Raw genomic sequence first — 21,475 nt, 5'->3', positions numbered from 1 at the left:
TTCGGTACATTTATTAACCCCGAGTTCATGCCCTCCCTCTGACCTACCTGGCCATGGGGTTTTGCCCACACTTAAGGACTTTCCATTGATCTAGGTAGTTGGCATAGTCAAAGCCAAATTGATCTTTTTCTTTTGGTTTTTGTTTTTTTTGTTTTTTTCTTTTTTTTTTTTTTTTTTTTAGCAAAGGCTGAGGCATGCCTGAACTGGAAGGGCATTTCACCTCCCCGCTGCCTGGGAGCCCAGGGTGCCATACCCTCTTTGATGTCTCCTGGCGTGGAGGTTTTACAAACACCGGCAGCGGCGGCGGCGGCTGCACTCATGTTCCTGCTGCATCTACCCTTCCCATGGCACGTTCTCCTTCAGGAAGCCACACGGCTTTCATCTCCAGCACTCAGTTGGGCGAGGGGTGTCTAAACAGACTGGGGAGAAGCCATCACTGGCCTCCAAAATCAAACTTCTGCTGGTGGAAGAAAGTCACCCGAGATGCCGTCAAAGGCACAGAACGGGATAGAAGGGGAAACTGAGGCAGCTGTAGCTTGCCCCAGGTTGTTCAGAGCATTTCTGGGGTGTGACAAGCTTAGGGATGCTTCCAAAAGGCTACAGTGGTGGGAGGACCTGGCAGAGTGAGGCTACCATGGACCACAGACCACTACATCACCACGAGATGCAAGGGAGAGATCACAGCCATGGGCCAAATACCAAAAGCCAAGCTTAAAGTCCAGCTTCTAGGGGCAGACCCTGAAGTATAACCCCTGCAGAGGGGCAGAAATGTGTTGCCTCAAGAGATGGTGGTTATGGAAGGATATATCCAAATCCAGTGTGACTTCTTGTCTCTGTGCAAGGTCTTCCATTACTTCCTCCTCCCCCATCACTCAGCCCAGCTCACTTGGACCGGACGAATCTCTCACGTCCTTCAGGTCAGGAGGTTTCAGTGCCTGAGACAGCCTGGGACTGTCCCTCAGCTACTGCCATCAGGAGTCCCAGAGCCCAGCCAAGCCCCGCCAACCCAACCATTTAAAAAAACAGCTGGTAGACAACCAGGAGCCACCAAGCAGAGCTCATGAGTGGGGAACCCTGCACTAAGCTAAAAAAAGACAGCTGAGACTTTGGGGTAGAAACTTATGACTGAGACCTGCTGTTCCCTGTGGTTTTCTGCTCTTCATGTCCACCACCCCCACTTTCAGGACCATTTCAGACGTTCCTCGAACTCTACGTTATGATCCTGTGCCCCTTATTGCTTCAGCTGAGGTTGTTTTACTGGACTGTCCATCTCCACTGGAAGGAGGTGAATGTGTTTGAACCTTCCAAGCTCTGAACACCAAAATCACCCTGTCTCTGTCTTCCTGAAGTTTCCCAAGCCATGAGCAGGTCTGTATCTGGAGATCAGTTTCCTGTAACAAAGCAGGTCCCTATCTGGAGATCTGTTTTCCTGCAACCAGAATATGCCCCAGGTGAGAAATTTGCCTCCTGAACTCAGCATGACCTCCAAGAGCTGAAAGGCTTTGGATTAGGAGCATCAGGGTTGACTGTGCTGAAAATCAATCCAAACCTGGAGCCGGGCTGCCAAGAGTAGGGATGCATCCCCGCAGAGCACCTCGGAAGTCCAAAGAAATGTTGTTTTTATAAGATATCCACCAAAACACCAGTGCCTGCTAGGGGCCTGGCCCAACAGCTTCTTTCAGGCCAGAGATCATAGACTCATAGATTGGTTTGGGTTGGAAGGCACCTTAAAGACCATCCAGAACCACCCCTCTGCCATGGGCAGGGACACCTCCCACCAGCCCAGGTTGCTCCAAGCCCCATCCAGCCTGGCCTTGAACCCCTCCAGGGATGGGGCAGCCACAGCTTCTCTGGGCAACCTGGGCAAAGAAGTTCTTCCCTCCCAGCAAAGAAGTTCTTCCTGAAATCTCCAGGGGGTGATCCCAGTTGTGGGTTGAGGTCCCACTGTACCTCTCTCCAGATGGAGCCGGCAGTGCCTCCGCGTGATGCTGCTGCATGGGCTTAGTTCTCCACCAACTGCAGCCTCACGTCCCCTCCCCCCAAAAAATAAATCCTTAAGAAAAAGGGTTAAAGTAACAATGAAAGTTTTATGAGTCCAGGCTCCAGATGTTGCAGGCAGGAAGATGAAAGCAATCTCCTTCGCCTGGTTCTGGAGGCACTAAGCCCTTAATAGCCCATCCTGGGGAGGCGATGCCCTGCCTCCAGCCCCGCTCGGCTTCGTCTCCCCACTGGAAGCGGTGGGGCCGGGGAGCCCACAGGCAGCGAGTCACTGCACGAGGCCTTTCCGTCCCCCCAGCTCGCTCTTGATCAATTATTAAAAGCAGAAAATCCTCCGACCATGAAATTCATCCCAGCTTCCCCACGGCGTGCCGGGCTGGGCTGGAAAAAATCAAACCGCAGGGCCTGTGGGCTTCCAGGGGAAGGAGTAAAAACCTCTTCCAGTGGGGTGTTTTGGGGTGCTGGGGCATCTCCAGGGGGTTGGTTCTGTTGGCACCAACGCTCCTTGGCTCCCATGGCCATCTCTGCTGAGCATCCTTCCCACCTGTAGCTGTGTGGGGCCCCACCACCCTCTTGGCTGCCCTCAGGATCAAAATCAAGATCCCGTCAAGTTCTAGAAGGTTGGTTGCCCTTCTGTCACCTCCACTGGGCTCTAGCAAGTGCTGTGACACTTGGTTTCTGCTTTCTTTCACCAGACCCCTTTTACAACAGCTTTATTTTGTGTTTTCCTCCTCTTTCAAGCTCTCAGTCTTGGCTTTTCTTGCTGATGGGAGGCAAAATTTGCTTTCTGACCCGTTTTCCACTGGCGGTTGGCTCCAAACTGAGCTTGTTGGCTTCAAACTGAGCTTGTTACCTTCAATAGGTGTGATACTGGGCACCGGTTATGTCCCTTTACTGGTTGAATGATGGGACCTTGAGCTGTCCTGCTCCTTTCTTTGACCCTGCCTTGTGTCTTTGGGGCTAGAATGTGATTTTTTTCCTAATTTTAAGCATATTCAGATTGGCATTCTTGTCTGGGCAGCTGTAGGGAATAGCAGGGGACCCCCTCAGCTCTCGCACAACAAGTCCCCAGAGGTCTCTGGTGGCCCAGCTCCAGCTCTGGGTACGCACACGCCTCAGAATAACTTACATATTTTTGACAGGACAGAGGATATAAATACATCCATGGTAATGCCAGTCCTAAGTATTGCCACTACAGCAAAATTAATTGTTAGTTCCTTGCAATATATGAGATTTTTTTAATATTTCCTTTTTCCTACTTGTGTTGTAACCCTGGTAACCGACAGCACCCATACTGTACTCTGCCTTACGCTGCTTTGTTCCTGTCTGATACGAAGAAAGACTGAGAACACTTCACCATCACCAAAAGCTGATGAAACCAGCCAGATTTGACTCTCAGAGCTGCTCTAACACCCAACAGACCTCAACCTCCCTTCCTTCAGGCCTAACCCTGCTCAGATGCAAGACCACAAGTGATGGAGCAAAGAGTTTTGAGGACCTGCCCACGTCATCAGGTTCAACCAGGCTCAAGGAGGCTCAGCTCCTCTTGGCTGAAGGATCTCAGAGCCCCCACCTCCTCATGGTGCCTACAGACTGAGCTGTGGGTGGGTGGAAGGTGTAAAGGGAACCCCCTCTTGTTTCAGCTCAAATGGATGTGCATTTACAGGAGACAGAGTGCATGAACTTCCCACCCACAGCAATAAATATCTTACTATTGCATGTAGCACCACGCACACACCAGTGCTGAGACAGGGATATCAACACTTCGCACAGGGTGTCTTAATCACCGAGGTGGAGTCCTGCTTCTGCTTGGTCCTGCTGTTCCTTGCTCCCAGATCCAATGAGTATCTCAAAAGCATGGACACCAAAGGACCACTGCTTCAGCCCAGATGGCAAAGCACCCCTTGTTCTCACCACAGGGCCCTTCAAGGAGAAGTAGTCATGGGACAGGTTGACCTGCCTCTACTCCAGGACAGCTGCTAACGCAGGTCTTCTCCCTCCACCCAAAATTTTTCATTTCTGGAAGCAGAACTGAATTCCACCCCAAGATTTCTACCACACTTTCCGATCTGATGACGTTGTCACAAGGTTCAGGAGTTACTGGGTGTGCAGCTGATGGCCAGAGGGACATGTAGGCATTGGAGACTCTTAGCTTTCAGAAATCAGTGTTTAAAAAAAAAAAAAAAGTGGACGGTCAGGTTCATCAGCAGGAGTAATTTGGCCGTTTATGACGCTGGTCCAGTCAGCATGACAAAGACGAAACATCCCGGGATTTTCCACCAAAGCAGATGACAAGGACCTTGGCTGGTAAACGTGACGCAGTGGTGACTTCCTTGTTAACCACAAGAGCTACCTGAGCCTCTCAAGTGTTTCAGTTTTTGTTTCATTTCCTCTTTAAGCCACCCAGAAAATTGTACAATGACTCACTGGAGTGCCCAGGGATGTCCCTCTGACTCCCTTGCACAAATATGCAAAGGCTGGGCAAGGACGCCCTCCTGCCAAAGCCTGATGACACAATGGGGTCACAAGGAATGGACCTCTCCCACCATGGACTGGGGGGTTGGATCTGATCCTGGCCTTGCTGTCATCTCCAGCAGAGCAGGATTGCCACTCATGCTTATGCTGCTTGGGGCAAGGTTTTTTTCATTACAATTCCCAGCACAAAAAGGGTCAGGACCCCATGAGAATCCCTGTTACTGCACCAAAAAAATGCCACCGGAATAGCTTCATCCATTACTTCTTGCTGTGAACATGTCTCTTAGTTGGTTGTCCCAGCCCATGTTCATCTCCTCCCTTGAACCACCAGAGATGTATCCCCATCATGACATCTCATTTCCAACCCTGTGCCCGGGAAACCAGAACACAATTTTAAACCCATGTAGACAACACAAAGAAAATTCCCTTTGCATGTACAGGTAGTTTTTATTAATTCATCTTAAGCCATTTCTTCACCACTTTGCCTCCAGAAGCCCTTGCAGACCAGGACATGCATATACATATAGACCCAGCTGAGCTACTGGCCACGAACTGAGTTCAGCTCCACTGGGCCAATTTTACACCAGTAAACACTGACAGCAAAGTACAACCAGCATAAAGCAAACAGTTACCCAAGGACTCACTCTTTGAAGTGTGTGGAGCCACCAGCCCATAACCACCACATTGTCCTGCCTGGAGAGAAGGGTCCATTCACCTAATGGGCTTGCATGTAAACTGCAAGACAAGAGCCCAGAGATGCCTTGGAGTAGATGGGGAACCAGTCAGATCACAGAATCACAGAATCTTCTAGGTTGGAAGGGACCTTAAAGATCATCTTGTCCAACCATCAAATGCTGAGCATCACCCACATGAGACTGGGATCGTGGCCCTGCACCATGATCCCAGTGGAAATCCATTTGCAAGCGGTTTTCCCCTGTGGAAAACCATGATCTCAAGATGGTGGAGTTGTACCTCCTTCCCTTGCAGGGCAGCAGCCGTTACAGACACTATCTTTTATCAGCAGTTGACTCTCCGAGCATATTTCATGTACGATTTAGTAGCAAAGTTACATCATTTGACCCTTCTTTGTTGCACTTTTCAATCACCGCTCGGCAACATTGGGGAAAAAAAGGCCCAACTGTGCTGTAATTTACTGTGTCGCGGTGTATAATTAGAAGATTTCGCACTGATTGAGCTGAAGCCGTGGTACAAAAGCAAGAGTACAGTTAACTAGAACAGATTGATTTCAGATATCCCAAATGTCCAGAGAAATCCTTTCAGAAGGAGAGAAGGAGGGAGACATGTCTCGCCGTCCACTGGGAAATCAGGACTTCAGACTGTCTCAACCAGCTGATGTCTGAGCCTCTGAAGTGACTGAGATTTCTGTAAGGTGATTTCCAGGGAGGGAAGAGGGGAAACCACAGCTAAGCCGTACAGAGCATGATGGTACGTGAGGCCCCAGGGCCACCACTGCTCTGTTGAAGGATGTCCATGGAGCTGGGAGTGCTCATACCTGGGGAGGTGCCTGAATTTAAGCACAAGAAGGACATCATGTTGCTGGCCAGGAGTGACCTGGAGGCTGGACATCAGCTTTTTCGTTTGGGATGGAGCTGGCTCTGCTCTAGCCCAAAGCTCCTCCATCCAAGGGCTGTGGTTCTGCTCCTTAATCCAGGTGTTACCGGATCAAGAGTGGCCACATAACTTCATTGGAACTACTGGAACAGGTTGCCCAGGGAAGTTGTGGATGCCCCATCCCTGGAAGTGTTCAAGGCCAGGCTGGATGTGGCCTTGAGCAACCTGCTCTAGCGGGAGGTGTCCCTGCCCAGGGCAGGGGGCTTGGAACTAGATGATCTTTGAGGTCCCTTCCAACCCAAACCATTCTATGATTCTATGATTTCTGACAGATTACCTGGGGCAGCAGCGAAGGGATTCACCTCAAGTGAGCATGGTAGGACCAGAGGAAGTCTACGGCCAGAAGGACCACATCAGACCAGGTTTATACCAGGTCAGCACTTTGCTTTCTGTGGATGCAGCTCTTTGGAGCTGAAAAGATGGATTTACAGCATCGGCAAATGTGAGCCAAGGGGAAATGCTTCCTCACTTTTACTTCCAATCTCTATTTTCTGCATCGAAAGAAGTGTGGCCAGCAGGTCCAGGGAGGGGATTCTGCCACTCTACTCCGCTCTGGTGAGACCCCCACCTGGAGTACTGCGTCCAGCTGTGGAGTCCTCAACACAGGAAGGACATGGACCTGTTGGAATGAAGGGCAAAGGGCCACGAAGATGCTCCAAGGGCTGGAGCCCCTCTCCTATGAAGACAGGCTGAGAGAGCTGGGGTTGTTCAGCCTGGAGAAGAGAAGGCTCGGGGGAGACCTTATAGTGGCCTTCCAATACCTAAATGGGGCTCCAGGAGAGACGAGGAGGGACTCTGGATCAGGGAGGGGAGCCATAGGATGAGGGGGAAGGGTTTGACACTGAAAGAGGGGAGATGGAGATGAGATCTCAGAAGAACTTCTTTGGTGTGAGGGTGGTGAGAGCCTGGCCCAGGTTGCACAGAGAAGCTGGGGCTGCCCCATCCCTGGAGGGGTTCAAGGCCAGGTTGGAGGGGGCTTGGAGCAACCTGGTCTGGTGGGAGGTGTCCCTGCCCAGGGCAGGGGGTGGGACTGGATGATCTTTTAAGGTCTCTTCCAACCCAAACCATGATTCTATGATTATTTTAACCTTCAGACTACTTCCCACCCTGCATCTACCAGCCTTAGAGCTGAACAAGCTCTGGGTGAATGGGGACACATTTGAGCAGATGCTCAGCATCCTTCTGTCATGTTCTTTTTTCTTTTCTCTTTTTTTTTTTTTTTTTTTTTTTTGCATTGAATGAGGGTAAAATTAGCTCAGCAGGAGGTGAGGACTGGAACATTTTAGCTAAAGCTGCCGTAGTATTGAAAAGCCAGAGTTTCGCTGATTATTTCCCAGCTTTCTTACTGCGAGCAGCGTCGCCCGGTCTTTTATTTTGACAGATGAATGCAAGTAAAAATCCCTATAAAATAAAGTGCTCCGCGTGGTGTTTCAGCTCATTCTCCAGACAATCACTACAATTTGACCTGGAAAGCCATGTCCAGCTGAAGGTCCAGCTGGCTTAACGTGTCTCCAGCCACAAAGAATTTCTTCCTGAGATCTCTTCTAAATCTCCCCTCTTTCAGTGTCAAACCCTTCCCCCTCATCCTATGGCTCCCCTCCCTGATCCAGAGTCTCTCACCAGCTTTCCTGGAGCCCCTTGAGGGACTGGAAGGGGCTCTAAGGTCTCCCCGGAGCCTTCTCTTCTCCAGGCTGAACCCCCCAACTCTCTCAGCCTGTCCACATAGGAGAGGGGGCTCCAGCCCCTTGATCATCTTTGGGGTCCTTAGGTATTTTGGAAAACTGCTGTGAAGAGCATTCATTTAGGGTACAGTATTTACATTCTCTGCTCTCAGCTCTCAGGAGGAACAAGTTTGTAGCCTCTGCATCTCACAAGTGGAAATCCTGAGAAACAGCAAGGTTAAATGATTTGGTCACATCTCGTGGAGCGAGGAGGGAGGACAAGAACCCAGATCTCAATTTTAAGGACAACATCATCTACTCTACAATTTGGCTTCAGGGCTTTAACCACCAGGATATCATAGAATAGAACAGAATAGAATCATCTAGGTTGGAAAAGACCCTTGGGATCAGTGAGTCCAACCATCTACCCTACAAAGTTCTCCCCTACACCATATCCCCCAACACCACATCTCAACGACTCTTAAATTCATCCAAGGATGGTGACTCAACCACCTCCCTGGGCAGCCTGTTCCAGTGTCTGATCACTCTTTCTACAAAGAATTTTTTCCTATGTCCAGTCTAAATCTACTCTGTTGCAGCTTGAATCCATTCCCTCTTGTTCTATTGCTAATTACCTGCGAGAAGAGACCAGGTATATGGTACATACCTCATGGAACAAGGTGAAAACATCTGCAAAATATCTCTGAAATGCAGAGTCATAGAATCATAGAATGGTTAGAGGTGGAAGGCACCTTGAAGATCATCCATTTCCACCCCCCTTCCCTGGGCAGAGACACCTCTCACTAGACCAGGTTGCTCAAAGCCCCGTCCAACCTGGTCTTGAGTCCTCTGGTGTGCCCGTGTGGCTCGTTGCTACCCACCCATCATCACAACAGCTTGGAGGTGGGAGAAGTATAAGTGAACCCAATATTCCCTGTCTTGGTTACTCCAGGGTAAAAGCCAACTTCTCAGCCAGCTGACCATAACCCTAATGTGACCACTGACCTGGCGGCTCCTAGACTTGGAGGGAGACTTTCTAACCCCAGGTTCCTCCCTGCACAGCCCTGCTCCTGCAGATAAACACTACAAAAGCTCAGAATTCAAGAGTCAGTTTTGCAACAAAGTTGTCTCCTTCATCTGCAGAGCCTCTGATGGTGTGTTGCCTGGGTGGGTCTTGTGGACACGGGCAGGAGCTTCTGATGAAGCCGTCAATGTTAGCTTGGCTACTGGTCCACGAAGGTATGATGTGATGACTGGATATTTCAAGTCTGCTGGTGCAGAACGGAAAGGAAATGAGCCAAACTGTGGTGTAGAAGACCTTGTCCCAACATCTGCCCTTCCAGGTGTCTCTTAGTATCAATCATCCATCATGCCCTCAGTCTTCGATGCTGACTCCCAACTGAAGGGTGAAAGCTTGGAAACAAACTCCCATGCAAATCCCACACATGATCAAAAGCCATTTTGAAGCTGGTTTGTGGGCTCGGCGATGTGAATCCAACTGAAGGCACAGTCCATTCAGAGCAAACCAAACATTGTATCTCAATAAATCCCTCTGGGTTGGGCACATCTTCATCGAACAGGAAGACACAATGTTGAGCCATCCCAGTCCAGGTGCCCACAAAGCCTGATCTACTGCTACGGCCATCAACCACGTGAAGGACAGCAGAGGCTGGAAGTCACATTCCTGAAGTCCAGGTGCTTTGGTAGCAAAGGAGCTTACAAACCCATCTGGACCTTCTAGGTCTCCAAATCCTTCAGGCTCCAGGACTCTGGTGGTTTCCACTCAAGGTCCAATCTCCACAAAAGGCAGGAAGGAGCTGCAGGGACCTTCTCCCTGGCAGAGGACATGTGCAAGCAGGATGTGACAGAGTGGAGCAGTGAACACCTGAAGGCAGGGTGAGCAGGGCAAAAGAAAAAATAACCTTTAATTCCAGAGGCATGGGAATTTGAAGAGGGCTGGAAATAGTTGAGGAAAACCCACCGAGGACTGGTTTTCCCCTCTTCTCCTCAAATTTGTCTCCTCACCTGGTGGCATGGGCCACCCCTACATCAACACAGAACAGAAGCTTGGCCTTCCCTTGTATTTCAGGGGCTGGTACAGTGTCAAATGGGAGCTGGGTGGCTGGTATGGGGGTTCTTTCATGTTGAAATGATGAGAACCAGGAATAACACCACAAATAACCCCAGCAGATTTTGGGCAGGGAGCTGGGAACCCCTGTGCAACCAGCCCAGATCCATCCAGCCCCTCCAGACTTGGGCTGCTTGGGTGCATCCAAACAGGGGAGCCCAGAGTCACGTGGACCAAAGCCCAGTGGAACCCCAAAGTTCAAGAGTGACCCTATCTGGGTGCCACCCACACCAGAACGGTCGTCCCACCACCAACCCCGATGTCATACCCTCTTGGAGCAGCATCTCTCCTCCCTGCCTCATCCCCACCACTAAAAAAGCCACTCGGCACAGCCTGGGATCAAGTGTAGGTTTTTATTTTTTTAATGGAACATAAAACTCCTTTAGAAAAAACATTCATCTGGATGATAACACCCATAGAAAAAAACACCAATCTCGTGTTCTTTTTTTTTTTTTTTTAATTTGGCATTTGTTATTTGCATTTATATTAAAGCAAAGTGCATCTTTCTTATTTTTTTCTCGTTTATACACATTGCACAATACATAAATAATGATGCTTATAAAACGTCTTTATATTTACAAGTAATAATATATTTATATATAACATAAAATACATTTTTTTTCTTTAATAAATCTCAGGGTTTGTTTTTTTTTTTTTTAAGGAGTCCTTTTTTTTTTTTTTCTGTGTGTGTTTTATTTCCAAAGCACTACGATGCTAAAGTTCCAATGAGAATGCTCTCTTGTTCATTTAAACCTTTTATATTTAGAAAAATAGCTTATGTTAAGGTCTAAACATGCTCATTGAGCTAAGAACAGTGTAAAAGTATCATACTCGTGTATGAATTCAAGAAGAAATGAAAGCACAACTGCATTTCCAGATAGGATGGTACCGGGATAACCTGATGGGAGCAGGTTACAACAGACCAACTATCGTGAACACTTTTGTTTTTGTTTTTTCCCATTTGTTTTTCTTTTGTTTTGTTATTTTCTGGTTTGTTTTATATATTTTTTTTTTTAGGCTTAGGCTTCTGCTGCTTCACATCTCGGCTCAAATGATAAAGAAGCACGGGCCACGCACGAGGATTCTCCGCGGTTCCTTTTCCTCCCCCCCCCGTGCACCAAATCCCACGACGGTGAAAAATAATCAAAGCAGTGGAAGGATGAACACAGTGACAAGACGTGAAAACCCAGCGACGAGAGGAAAAAAAATAACAAAATAAAATAAAAATTAAAAGGGGTGGGGGGAAAAGACCTGATTGGGAAGGTTTCACACCATCCTTCGGCGGGGGTAGCACCGCTGGGGAAGGGGGCTCGGTGTCACCGTCACGGCGGCAAGGGGAAGGTGGTGTGTAAAAAAATACAGGTATCTTGTTGTTTTTATCCAAGAGAAGGAGCTGTAACATCGAGCGAGTGGCTTCCGAATCCACCGGATCACATGGGATAATCCTTTCAGCGGCGCGAAATAATTATCGCATGCGATCCATCCCACCCCACCCCAAACCCTCAGCCCCCTTCTCTCACCCTTCTGAGTTATTGGTCATTCACACTTTTTTAAAAAATAGATATATTTATCAAAATACCCCAAGGCAAAAAAAAAAAGAAAAAAAACAAAAAAACCCCAAAAAATATCTTTCCATAAGCTATTTCTCAAAACGGGTCGGGGGGGGGACCAAACAAAACAAAACAAAAACAAGAAGTTTGCATGAAAAGCAAGCACTCAGAAGGAAATAATAGCAGCAAAGTAGTATAAATGTCATGAGTCCACTCTGTCTCGAGTCATCGGTTATTAAAAATAACCTCCAACCAGCACGGGCAACTGCTGATAAACTGTCTCGTGTAGCACTGGCCCCAGCCTTTCACAAAGCTGATCTGAACAGTAAATCCGGTCCATGGCTGCTGCATGAACTCGTGGTCGTTGGGTCTCTGCAAGCTGTAGGCCTTCTCGTAGTCAAAAGCCTTGATGGAAAAACCCGGGAACACTTTGTGAACCAGCAACGTCCTGGAGTCGGGGTTGTCCAGTGTGGCCGACTTGATGAAGATGGGGTAACTGCTGCGGTTGTACACCCACACGCCGTCCACTTCCTTGGTGAGTTGGATGCCGTAGCCGATCTTGCTGCGGACCTTCTGCACCAGTTGGCTTTTGTTGTCCGAGTTGAGCTGTCCGAGGCAGAAACCATTCCCCTGAGGTAGATCATAGAAGATATCCAGGGAGGGCTCTTGGACAGAGTACAGCCGACCCACGCGCGTTTTCTCTTCCCAGTATGCCACCACGCACCAGTGTGACCGATCCCCCGGCTCCTGAAGAACTTGGGAATCTACAGACCAGGAGGAAAAAAAAAAAAAAGGAGAAGTTGAGCATCTCGCGGGGTTAATACGACCCAAAAGCAACGCAACACTGGCAGTGTCTTCACAACACACCAAACGCCCATAGCACATCCACCGTTTCCAAAAGCCATGTCTTAAGGCCACCATTAAGACCATTTGGAGTTGGGTCAACTCCAGGCCACCATTAAGACCATTTAAGTTGACCCTGGTTTGGGTCAACTTCAGGCCACCGTTAAGACCATTTAAGTTGACCCAGGTTTGACTTGGGTCAACTGTCCTGCTTCTCCACCTAACTCCGGTTACCAGTTATGAGTCCTCCATCACCAAGTCCACCTTCAGAAGCAGCCTGAGACCCACCAGCAGCACCCACGGCGCAGGTATCCCTCACCCCAACCATCACTAGGACCACCTTCACTGCCAACAGGAGAGATGAGATACTCCAGCCAGCTGCATCCAGCAAGACCAAACACGCTAAAACCCCTTATTTGCACCCACCAGACGATGGAAGTATTTCCATGAGTAAGGACCTACTGTGCACAGATGCCAAAAAAACATGAATCACAGAATAGCAGGGGTTGGAAGGGACCTCTGGAGACCATCTAGTCCAACCCCCTGTCAAAGCGGGTCCACCCAGAGCAGGTTGCACAGGAACATATCTAGGAGGGTTTTGAATGTCTCCAGAGATGGATACTCCACCACCTCCCTGGGTAAGCCTGTTTCCACCATCTCTCTGGGCAGCATGAGATGCTGCTAAGAAAAACACATTGAAGGTCACCCCATGGGACTGGAGGGGACAAAGACTCACCAGCTCTAGTTCATGGGGCTTTTCCCTGCCTTCAAGCAGAACCTGGGAGAGGATGGAGATGTCGGATGAAGCCCTAACCCATGAGAAAGCACCATCATACAGCAGCACGGTGGGGCCCAGAAAACATGTGCTTATTAAATAAATGGGCTAAAAGAGCTCAAAAAAACCCAAAAATTCATTCCTGTAGCCCTTCTTTTGCTCCCTCACCCCTGCGAGCAGCGAGGACACGATGGAGGAGGAAACAGCAAGGGATGGGGGGGGGCTGAGAAATGCAAAAAAGCCCCTTTTCCTGACGGAGGATCCCTGGCAGCCTGGTGCTGCTCAGCGGGTAATTCCTTCCAGCCTCAGCAGGCATGTTAAGACCTGGGAACTATTCATCTCTATAATTGTATTTAAAAAAAAAAAAAAAAAAGAAAGAAAAAAGAAAAAAAAAAGATATTAAATAATTAAAAAAAAAAATTCAAGCTGGGAATGCAAGTTAGGGAGCGCTACCAAAATACCTCCCCCTGCACCACGGGAGAAGGTACGGGAGCTGGGATGGTGGGTGACCCAGCACCCCCAAAGCTCTCCCTGCATCACTTCAGCAGCCCCCCCCCTCCAAAATCTCCCCCAGCACGATTGATGGGGGCGGCACACTGGCTGCCCTGCTTTGTATATTTTTATTTTTCTCTTAATAAGCCCATTTTCCCAGCGCAGGCGGGGTTTTTCCTCCCCTCTCCCAGTTGCTCTTCAAACCCTGCACTGTGCTTTTAAGAGAAAAAAAAAAAAAAAAGAAAAAAAAAAAACCCCAGCCCCTCACTTTTAATTTCCTCATTTCTATGCCAGCGAGGAAAATATTTCTCCAGTTGCTGGAGGCAGCTACTAAAAATGGGCCTTGACTGCGTTACGCCCCAAAACGGGTGCCCTCGCTCCCGAGTGAAACCCCAATTGGAGCACCCCCCAACCCGAGGGAGCACCCAAGGGGGGGGGAAAGAAACCCCCCCAGGATGGCATTTCCCCCCCCCTCTCCTCAGGAGACAGAAGAATTTGGGCGGGAGGGGGATGCCACGGAAATAGAGGATTTTGGGGGGATGCTCCTGAATCCAGGGAGATGATGCTCCTGGATCCAAGGAGATGATGCTCCTGGATCCGTCCCCACTTCCACCACCCATTGCTCCCCCACCCCCCCCCCCAGCGATGCTCAGAGCTCCTTGGGTCTCCTTTTACAGCAGTCGAGGGAATTTTGGAGCAACAGCCCTTGAGCCCCGCTGAAATTCCTACCAGTTTTTATTTATTTGAACATAAAAGCATCTCTTTCAGGAAGCGGCGAGGGGTGGGGGGAAGACTTTTTCACCTTTTCCACCTGATATTTGTGCCTGCATTAGCGAAGACCACTTAACAAGTAGCTCATTGCCACTTACAAAGAGTTATTTAATTGCCAGGGCATTAAAAAAAAAGAAAAAAAAAAAAAAGAAAACTGCCTTGGCTATGAATGAACAGACCTTTATGGAGGGCTGGAAGTTCATGAATGAATCCCACTAGGTTTTTCAATGACATGGGGTGACCAGACCTCAAGGACAAGTCTTAGGTAATCCAGGATATATATTTTTTTAATTATTATTATTTTATTTTGAAGGAGCCAATGCCAGCACAGAGTATAAATATGCCAGAGCCTCTTCCCGTTTGCGGGCTTGGGCTGTTGACTGGGATGTCTAGTCAAAAAGCCATGAGAATATTAAGGCTTGAGCTCGGATAAACAGGATCAGGCCTCCCTGCCAGCCGCCACCAAAGCTGCTTTTCATGGCTGTTGGGACCCCAGAGAGCCCCCCCTGCTCCCCCCCTGCCTCCCCCATCCTGGCATCCACCAGGAAAAGGGGTAGGAAAAGCCGGTGGCATCATTCGGGTGCTGGAGCCAGGAGCAGAGGTTGGAGGAGAAGAGGAAAAAATGACACAGAGATGCTTCCTCTAGGAATGGAGAATTATTTTTTATTCCCCCCCCCTCCAAAAAAAAGGCTTTTTGGGTGGTAATGACCATAGGTCTGGGCAAACGAAGCAAATAGATGGGTTTTGCCCCATGAAACCGGGGGTTCATCTGGACCCACCGCAAACCCCCCCAGAAACCCAGATCCCAGGAAATTTGTGGCCACATCACCCTCAACGTGCCCAGAAACGGCAGAGAAACGCTTTGGGATCCTCCTTTTTGAGTCAAAAGCATCCTTTTTATGAGCTCCTCGCAGCAAACACATCCCTTTCTTAAATGCCTGGAAAACTCCCAGCAAACTGGGAGCGTTCCCATATTCCAGCAAACAATGATAATGTTTAATGCTATAAACATCCACGCTCTTATTTCATTATTAAGCATCCTTTCCATTTGCTGCTATCATCGGTTTATTCTTATTTTCCATGGTTTGCATTACAGCCTGCCTAGGGGCTCCGCGCCCCCCTCCCCCCCCCCCCCCAGCGTGTTTTGCAAGCTTATTGTGGGGAAAGAAAAAAAAATTAAAAAAAAAAATAGAAATAACTGAAAATAAAGCGAGGTCTGGCCTCAGGAATTTAGAGAATTAAGTCATATTGATCACCAAGTTGGGTCTACGGAGAACGGCCGTCGGAAGCAGGGGACATTTTTTGCATGGAGGGAAGACATCAAGGCAATAACTCAATCTTCGAGGTAACATTTTGGAAGCTTGGTGTGGATGGTGGTGAAGATGGTGACGCCCCAGCAAAACCACATTATTCAACATCATATTCCCATTGAAAAACTGATATTTTTTTTCCCCATATTTTTTTACACCCTCCTAAAGGGCCGCCCTGACTTTTACCGGCGCATCCCTTGGAGAAGAAGGAGTGTCCTCCACAAAAGCATCATCCCAGCTACTTCCCAACACACCATCAGAGACTGAGGTTTCCCACCACCTGCCTTGACCCTTACGAACATCAAGACCTGCCCAAAATTGCTCAATAGAAGGCCACAGCCGGGATTTTTGGGTGTGCACAGGCTGCCCATGGGCTCAAGAGCATCATCTTGCTCCGGGGAGGGATGCTACAGAAAATGCTACATCCATTACATCCATACAGAAATCCTGGAGGATGGGACATGGGAGCAATAACCTCAAAAAATTAAAAGCTGCTGAAACCAAGGAGGTCCAGCTGAAGGTGGATATGGGAGATTCACACCATGGAAATACCCAAATTTACCAGTTACGGCCCCACACTTGGTTCACCCAGGCTGTGGCAGGAGGACTCACATCTCACATCACCTGAGGGGGCAGAAAAATTCTGGTGTGGCTTCTCCCTGCTTTTAAGATGATGAAACTTTATCATCTGTACTTTTTTCTTTCTGAGCTCCGGCAGTTTTATTAGGAACTTGGGAAGAAAAAGTTTAGCACACACTGAGCCATCTCACCCACCAGGACTAACTACTCCCCATCTGATCAAGTCAAGAGGTATCTACATTGTCACCAAGATCTGCGATAATAACAACCCGGCGCTGAAAACGGGAACGCAACTGCGCTCCTGATTAGGTTTTTAAACGTCTGTAATTGGATCTTTCCTCAATGACATCAGGACTAGATGCAACTTAATTTATTCAGCCGTAGAAGTGTTCCAACCTACGTATTTCTACTTTTTTAAAATATGTTCATTTGTAGATAATTTATTTAAGAGTAGCTTTGACCCAAAGCATCTTCTCGTGCTCTTCCCAAAGGTCTCACCATCAACACCCCCTCCTCTCCCCTCATTCCTGTGATCCCTGGGGCTGGATTTCGCACAAACATCAACCCTGACACAAAACTCACCACAGCGTCATCAACCTTGAACCTCTAACAAAAGTCTCCTTATCTTCATAGAATCATAGAACAGTTTGGCTTGGAGGGGACCTTAACGATCATCCAGTTCCAGACCATGGGCAGGGACACCTCCCACCAGACCAGGTTGCTCCAAGCCCCCTCCAACCTGGCCTTGAACCCCTCCAGGGATGGGGCAGCCACAGCTTCTCTGGGCAACCTGGGCCAGGCTCTCCCCACCCTCACACCAAAGAAGTTCTTCCCCACATCTCATCTCAATCTCCCCTCTTTTAGTGTCAAACCTTTCCCCTTCATCCTACGGCTCCCTTCCCTCATCAAGAATCCCAGAATAATAAAGAACCATTGAATGGTTTGGGTTGCAATGGACCTTTAAAGGTCATCAAGTCCAACCCCCCCTGGAATGAGCAGGGACACATTCAACTAGATCAGGTTGCTCAGGTTTTGTGGTACTTCCACCTGGGCCACTTGCGGAGGTGACACTGCACGCGCTACCGATAACCCAACACAACGGGCAAAGGCAACAGATAAATTGATGTAGATGTCCACCAAGAAGTCACAGCACCAAAAGGAGACTGGGCTTATGGACCTTTCCTAGAAGCACCAGGACCCAGACGTGAGCTTCTGGGGCAGCAAAGAGACCTGGAATGGTAGTGAGATCCCTGCCTGGCTTCCTAGGAGCCAGCTTTCTGCTGGAAAATGAGCCATGTGGGTACCGCCGACGAGCAGATGAACCCATGGTCCTTCCTCCTTTATCCATCAGCACACGTGGAGGGCATCTGTGCTTAAAAAAAAAAATAAATTGGCTGGACTGGTGTCAGCACAACGTGTCGTCTAGCCAGGGCCATGGCTGAGACCAAGCTCAGCGCGTCTCGCGCCCGGTAATCTCTCTTGGCTGACCTTAAGCGGCATTTGCGAGCCCGGGGCAGAGCCAATACCCATCATCTTCTCCCGCTTGTCGAGATGGAGACACAAATCCCAGAGCTTTTTATGGGTTTTTACGGATCTTGAAGGTCCTCAGGGCACCCCGGGGCACTCCAGTTGCAGGTTTGCCCCTCGTGTTACTGGAAAATGCTGGTTTTGCAGATTTTCAGAAAAAAACACAGCCCTGAACTCTTATTCAAGAAGCCAACAGGACTTAAATCAAAGTGAGGAGAACACCTAGCATGATGTGCAACCATACAGTTCATCCAAGCAAAGAAAAACGGGCAACAACAACAACAAAAAAAAACCCAACAAACCAAACCCCAAGAAAAATCCTTCAAAGCCAGATTTCCAGGTCTGCTTTGCAAAAGCAAAGCAAAAAAAAAAAAAATTAAAAAAAAATTGAAATTAAAGGATATATCCTGCTGCAGAATAGGGTCTTTGTGCCTTCAACGGAGTTTGTGGGCAGCCTGGAGACACCACCCACGGCAATGTTTGCCCCAAACCTTTTATATCCCCCCCTGCACACAAGGGCCAGACGGCTTCAGCTTCCTCACCCAGCCCTCCCCTCCCAGCTTTTGATGGCTGGGATGGTTTCTGAAAGACTAATCTAGAGGACGGTCACGCGTTAAGCTCCCGTTGTTTGCAGAGAAAATAAATAAAACCTTCACCTACTGCAGGGATGCCACCGTGCCAAGGTGGCCCGTGGGGTCCCTCCACCACGCCGACACAAGAACCCCCAAAGAGCTGGGACAGTGGGTTACGTCAACACATACTTAGGGAGCCCTTAATCTGTGGATTATTCACACGATAGACCATAACATCTCTTTAGGAGCCATTACAGCCCATCGTGTCAGTAGGGACTTACGGAGCCCTTAATCCGCGGATTGACAGGCTAGACCATAAATTTGTGTCTATGTCTAATTAGGCAGCTCTTATTACTCATCATGTACAGTAGTCATGCAGGCTGAAGAGCCTTAAGATTATTTCTTTCATTCATTAACAACTTGTCCACCCAACCACTCGAATGGCTCCTTGCTCCTCGCGAAATAAGGCAACCTTGCAGGAAAATAAAGTTTCACCCCAGGACTTCAATTTGCTGAAGTTTTTTAAGGGTCAGTGTCCAGAAGCCGAGATGTTGCCACCAGATTTGAAAACCTGAGAGTCTGACGGGGACACAGAGGATAAAACGTGGCAGAAGCCACCAGGGAAGGAGTGTCTGGGATTTCCTGATATTTGTCACTAGAGGCTTTGGTTCAGACTCATATCAGCAGTGACCTATGAGCTTGGGAGTGCTCTGCTTGGTCCCCTGGTGACTCAATCAAGAGCTTCCATCTCCTTCACCATGGCTGGGAAAACCTCTTGTGAAATCAAGACAAAAAACGGGTTAGATGGTGGGTAGAGGGGACAGAATCATAGAATGGTTAAAGTTGGAAGGGACCTCAAAGATCATCCAGTTCCAACCCCCCTGCCCTGGGCAGGGACACCTCCCACCACACCACGTTGCTCAAAGCCCCCTCCAACCTGGCCTTGAACCCCTCCAGGGATGGGGCTGTCACAGCTTCCCTGACCAATGATGACCAACCCCTGAGGACACCCCCTAAGGTTCCTACCCCAACTTGGTGGGAATCAACCTTCTCTCAACCTGGCATCCAGCCCTGACTTTTGAGGGTTAATTCAAGAAAACAAACCGAGAAAGGGTCGCTGCAAGCATGTTGGTGCAAACCTACAAAGCCTCAAGAGCTGGCACCTCCAAGGCTGGCCCAGGAGGGATGTCCAAGCTTGAAAAATATAGATATGTGAGAAGGAGGCCCAGCTCCCCCATGTCCCAGGCACTGAAAGACGGCAAAGAAAGAACCAAAGTGAAACTGCTGAGTTCATGGAGTCCACCAACCCAGAAGTTTGATTCATAAACATCCTATTAGTCACCGCTCCTGCCTAATTACAGTGATTAATCAATTACCACGGCTAAAAACGACTCCAGAAGAGAAGAACCTCTTTTTTTTTTTTTTTTTTTTTTTTGGCTGTGCGTGTGTGCCCATTTTCTCTAAAAGCCAAGCAAGGCCGGAGCTACAACGGGGGGAAAAAAAAAAAAACAAAAAAACATAAAAACCAACAAACCAACCACGCAGGCACACACCAAAAATGCCTGTCTGCCTGTCTCCGGCGGTTAGAGAGGAGCCAGCTGACTCCAGTTTCCTCCATACCAGGCTTCGGGCCTCATCAGCCATGCAAATTATAGAGTACCGCGCTGTCTGAAGGCCGAAATTTCGACTCAGCTCAGAGAAAAGCCTTAGAGGAAGGGTGGGGATGAAGAAGCCAGCCAAATCCATTCATAATATTTACAGTAAATGGGCCCTCTTTGCTGTTGTTTAGTATACAGTCGGGTCTAATTATTTTTGAAGTTTTAATTTAAAGAACCTTCTTTATCTGCCTCTCCTCCCTGCACCCCTCAAAGGTGTGGGAAAACTTTTTTCCCTGGTTTCAAAAAAAAAAAAAAAAAAAAAAAAAAAAGAAAACGCAGTAGGACGGGAATCCCTTCCCTGAGCTCCAACCCAGCACGGTCGGGTGGGACGAAGGGATGCTTCGAGAGGGGAGATCCTTCCAGAGGGCTGCTGCCAACATCCATGGGGTTTTTAAGACAACCACCCCCCCGCCAGAGCCACCAGGGCATGCAGGTCCATGTGGAACCCCCCCAAAAATCCTATTTTTGCTGTTTGTGTCTCTTGTTTCCGTTCTCCAGCACCGGTGGGGATGTCCTGGAAGGACTCGCTGGCTCTGGAGGCATCACAGCACCCTCCGTCCTCCTCCCCTGCCTTGATAGCAACCCGGAATAATGACATTTTAATGACAATCAGCCAAGAGGCTCCTCTGGAAAATGCAGGAAGCCCAAGCCAGCATTCATGAGATGATGCCACGCGACCCTCGAGCAACCCTGGGGTTGGGACCAGCCCAAGCTCCTGGAGACGTTCCTCAGCAGGCTAGCTACCAAGACACACCTCTTCTCCACCCAAACCCAACCCTGATCTCAACCAGAAACCTTCGGAGAAGGAGAAACCAACACACAAAGGATGCAAACGAGACCTGAGGATGAGCTTGCCAAAATATCTCTCTCCTGGCTTGGGTTGGGCTGGAGGCTCTCTCACAACACCATCCTGCCCATCACCCTCTTCCAGCCACTGAGGAGGACGCCGAAGCCACCAGAGGCCACCAGGCCAGCCCCCCTCCACGCAGCCACCACGCTCAGTTTTAGAGGATGAAGACCTTAAAAAGCTTTTGTAATTAAAAATTAAGGATCTGGTGGGGGGGGGGAGGAGGTACCCATCGATGCCCCGGGGAGGGCAGGGGGACAGCCCCCCAGGAAAGCCACCGCTCACCACCGACAACATGCAGCTATGTGGGTTACATGTTCAAAAACCTTGTAAAGACCTTAATAAAAACTCAAGCAGAGCAGTCTAGGATTTCCAAACGGATACCTAATACCCAGTTTTCCCCTTCCCTCCCCCTCCCCGTAAATGCATTCCACCCGCACACACGGCATCGCCGCCGCTCTCGTTTCAACCCCAAGAAAGAAAAAAGCCTCTCCTTGCTGTACACCGAGCTAGAATTCTCCCCAAAGACGAAAAACAGACCTAAATACGTGTTTCCACCCCCCTCAAAAAAAAAATAAAAAAAAAAAAGACCAGCTCCTTCCCATCCTCCCAACTCCCTTTCCCAGAGCAGCATCCCTTCGCCGGGATGTAAACCCA

At 48.9% G+C, this 21,475-nt stretch overlaps 1 protein-coding gene across 1 annotated transcript in view; it reads right to left on the bottom strand.

The window, feature by feature from the left end:
* Positions 1 to 10,233: 10,233 nt before the first annotated feature.
* SMAD7 (SMAD family member 7) overlaps positions 10,234 to 21,475 on the bottom strand; it is a 48,560-nt gene continuing 37,318 nt past the window's right edge. Inside the window, exon 4 of the mRNA XM_014960789.1 lies at positions 10,234 to 12,208. Coding sequence (XP_014816275.1) covers positions 11,670 to 12,208 — 539 coding nt within the window. The 3' untranslated portion in view covers positions 10,234 to 11,669. The remainder of the gene's footprint in view (positions 12,209 to 21,475) is intronic.

This window comes from Calidris pugnax, unplaced genomic scaffold (genome assembly GCF_001431845.1).
Source record: "Calidris pugnax isolate Ruff unplaced genomic scaffold, ASM143184v1 scaffold150, whole genome shotgun sequence".
Classification (NCBI taxonomy): Eukaryota; Metazoa; Chordata; class Aves; order Charadriiformes; family Scolopacidae; genus Calidris; species Calidris pugnax.
This window is presented reverse-complemented; position numbering and strand designations above follow the sequence as displayed.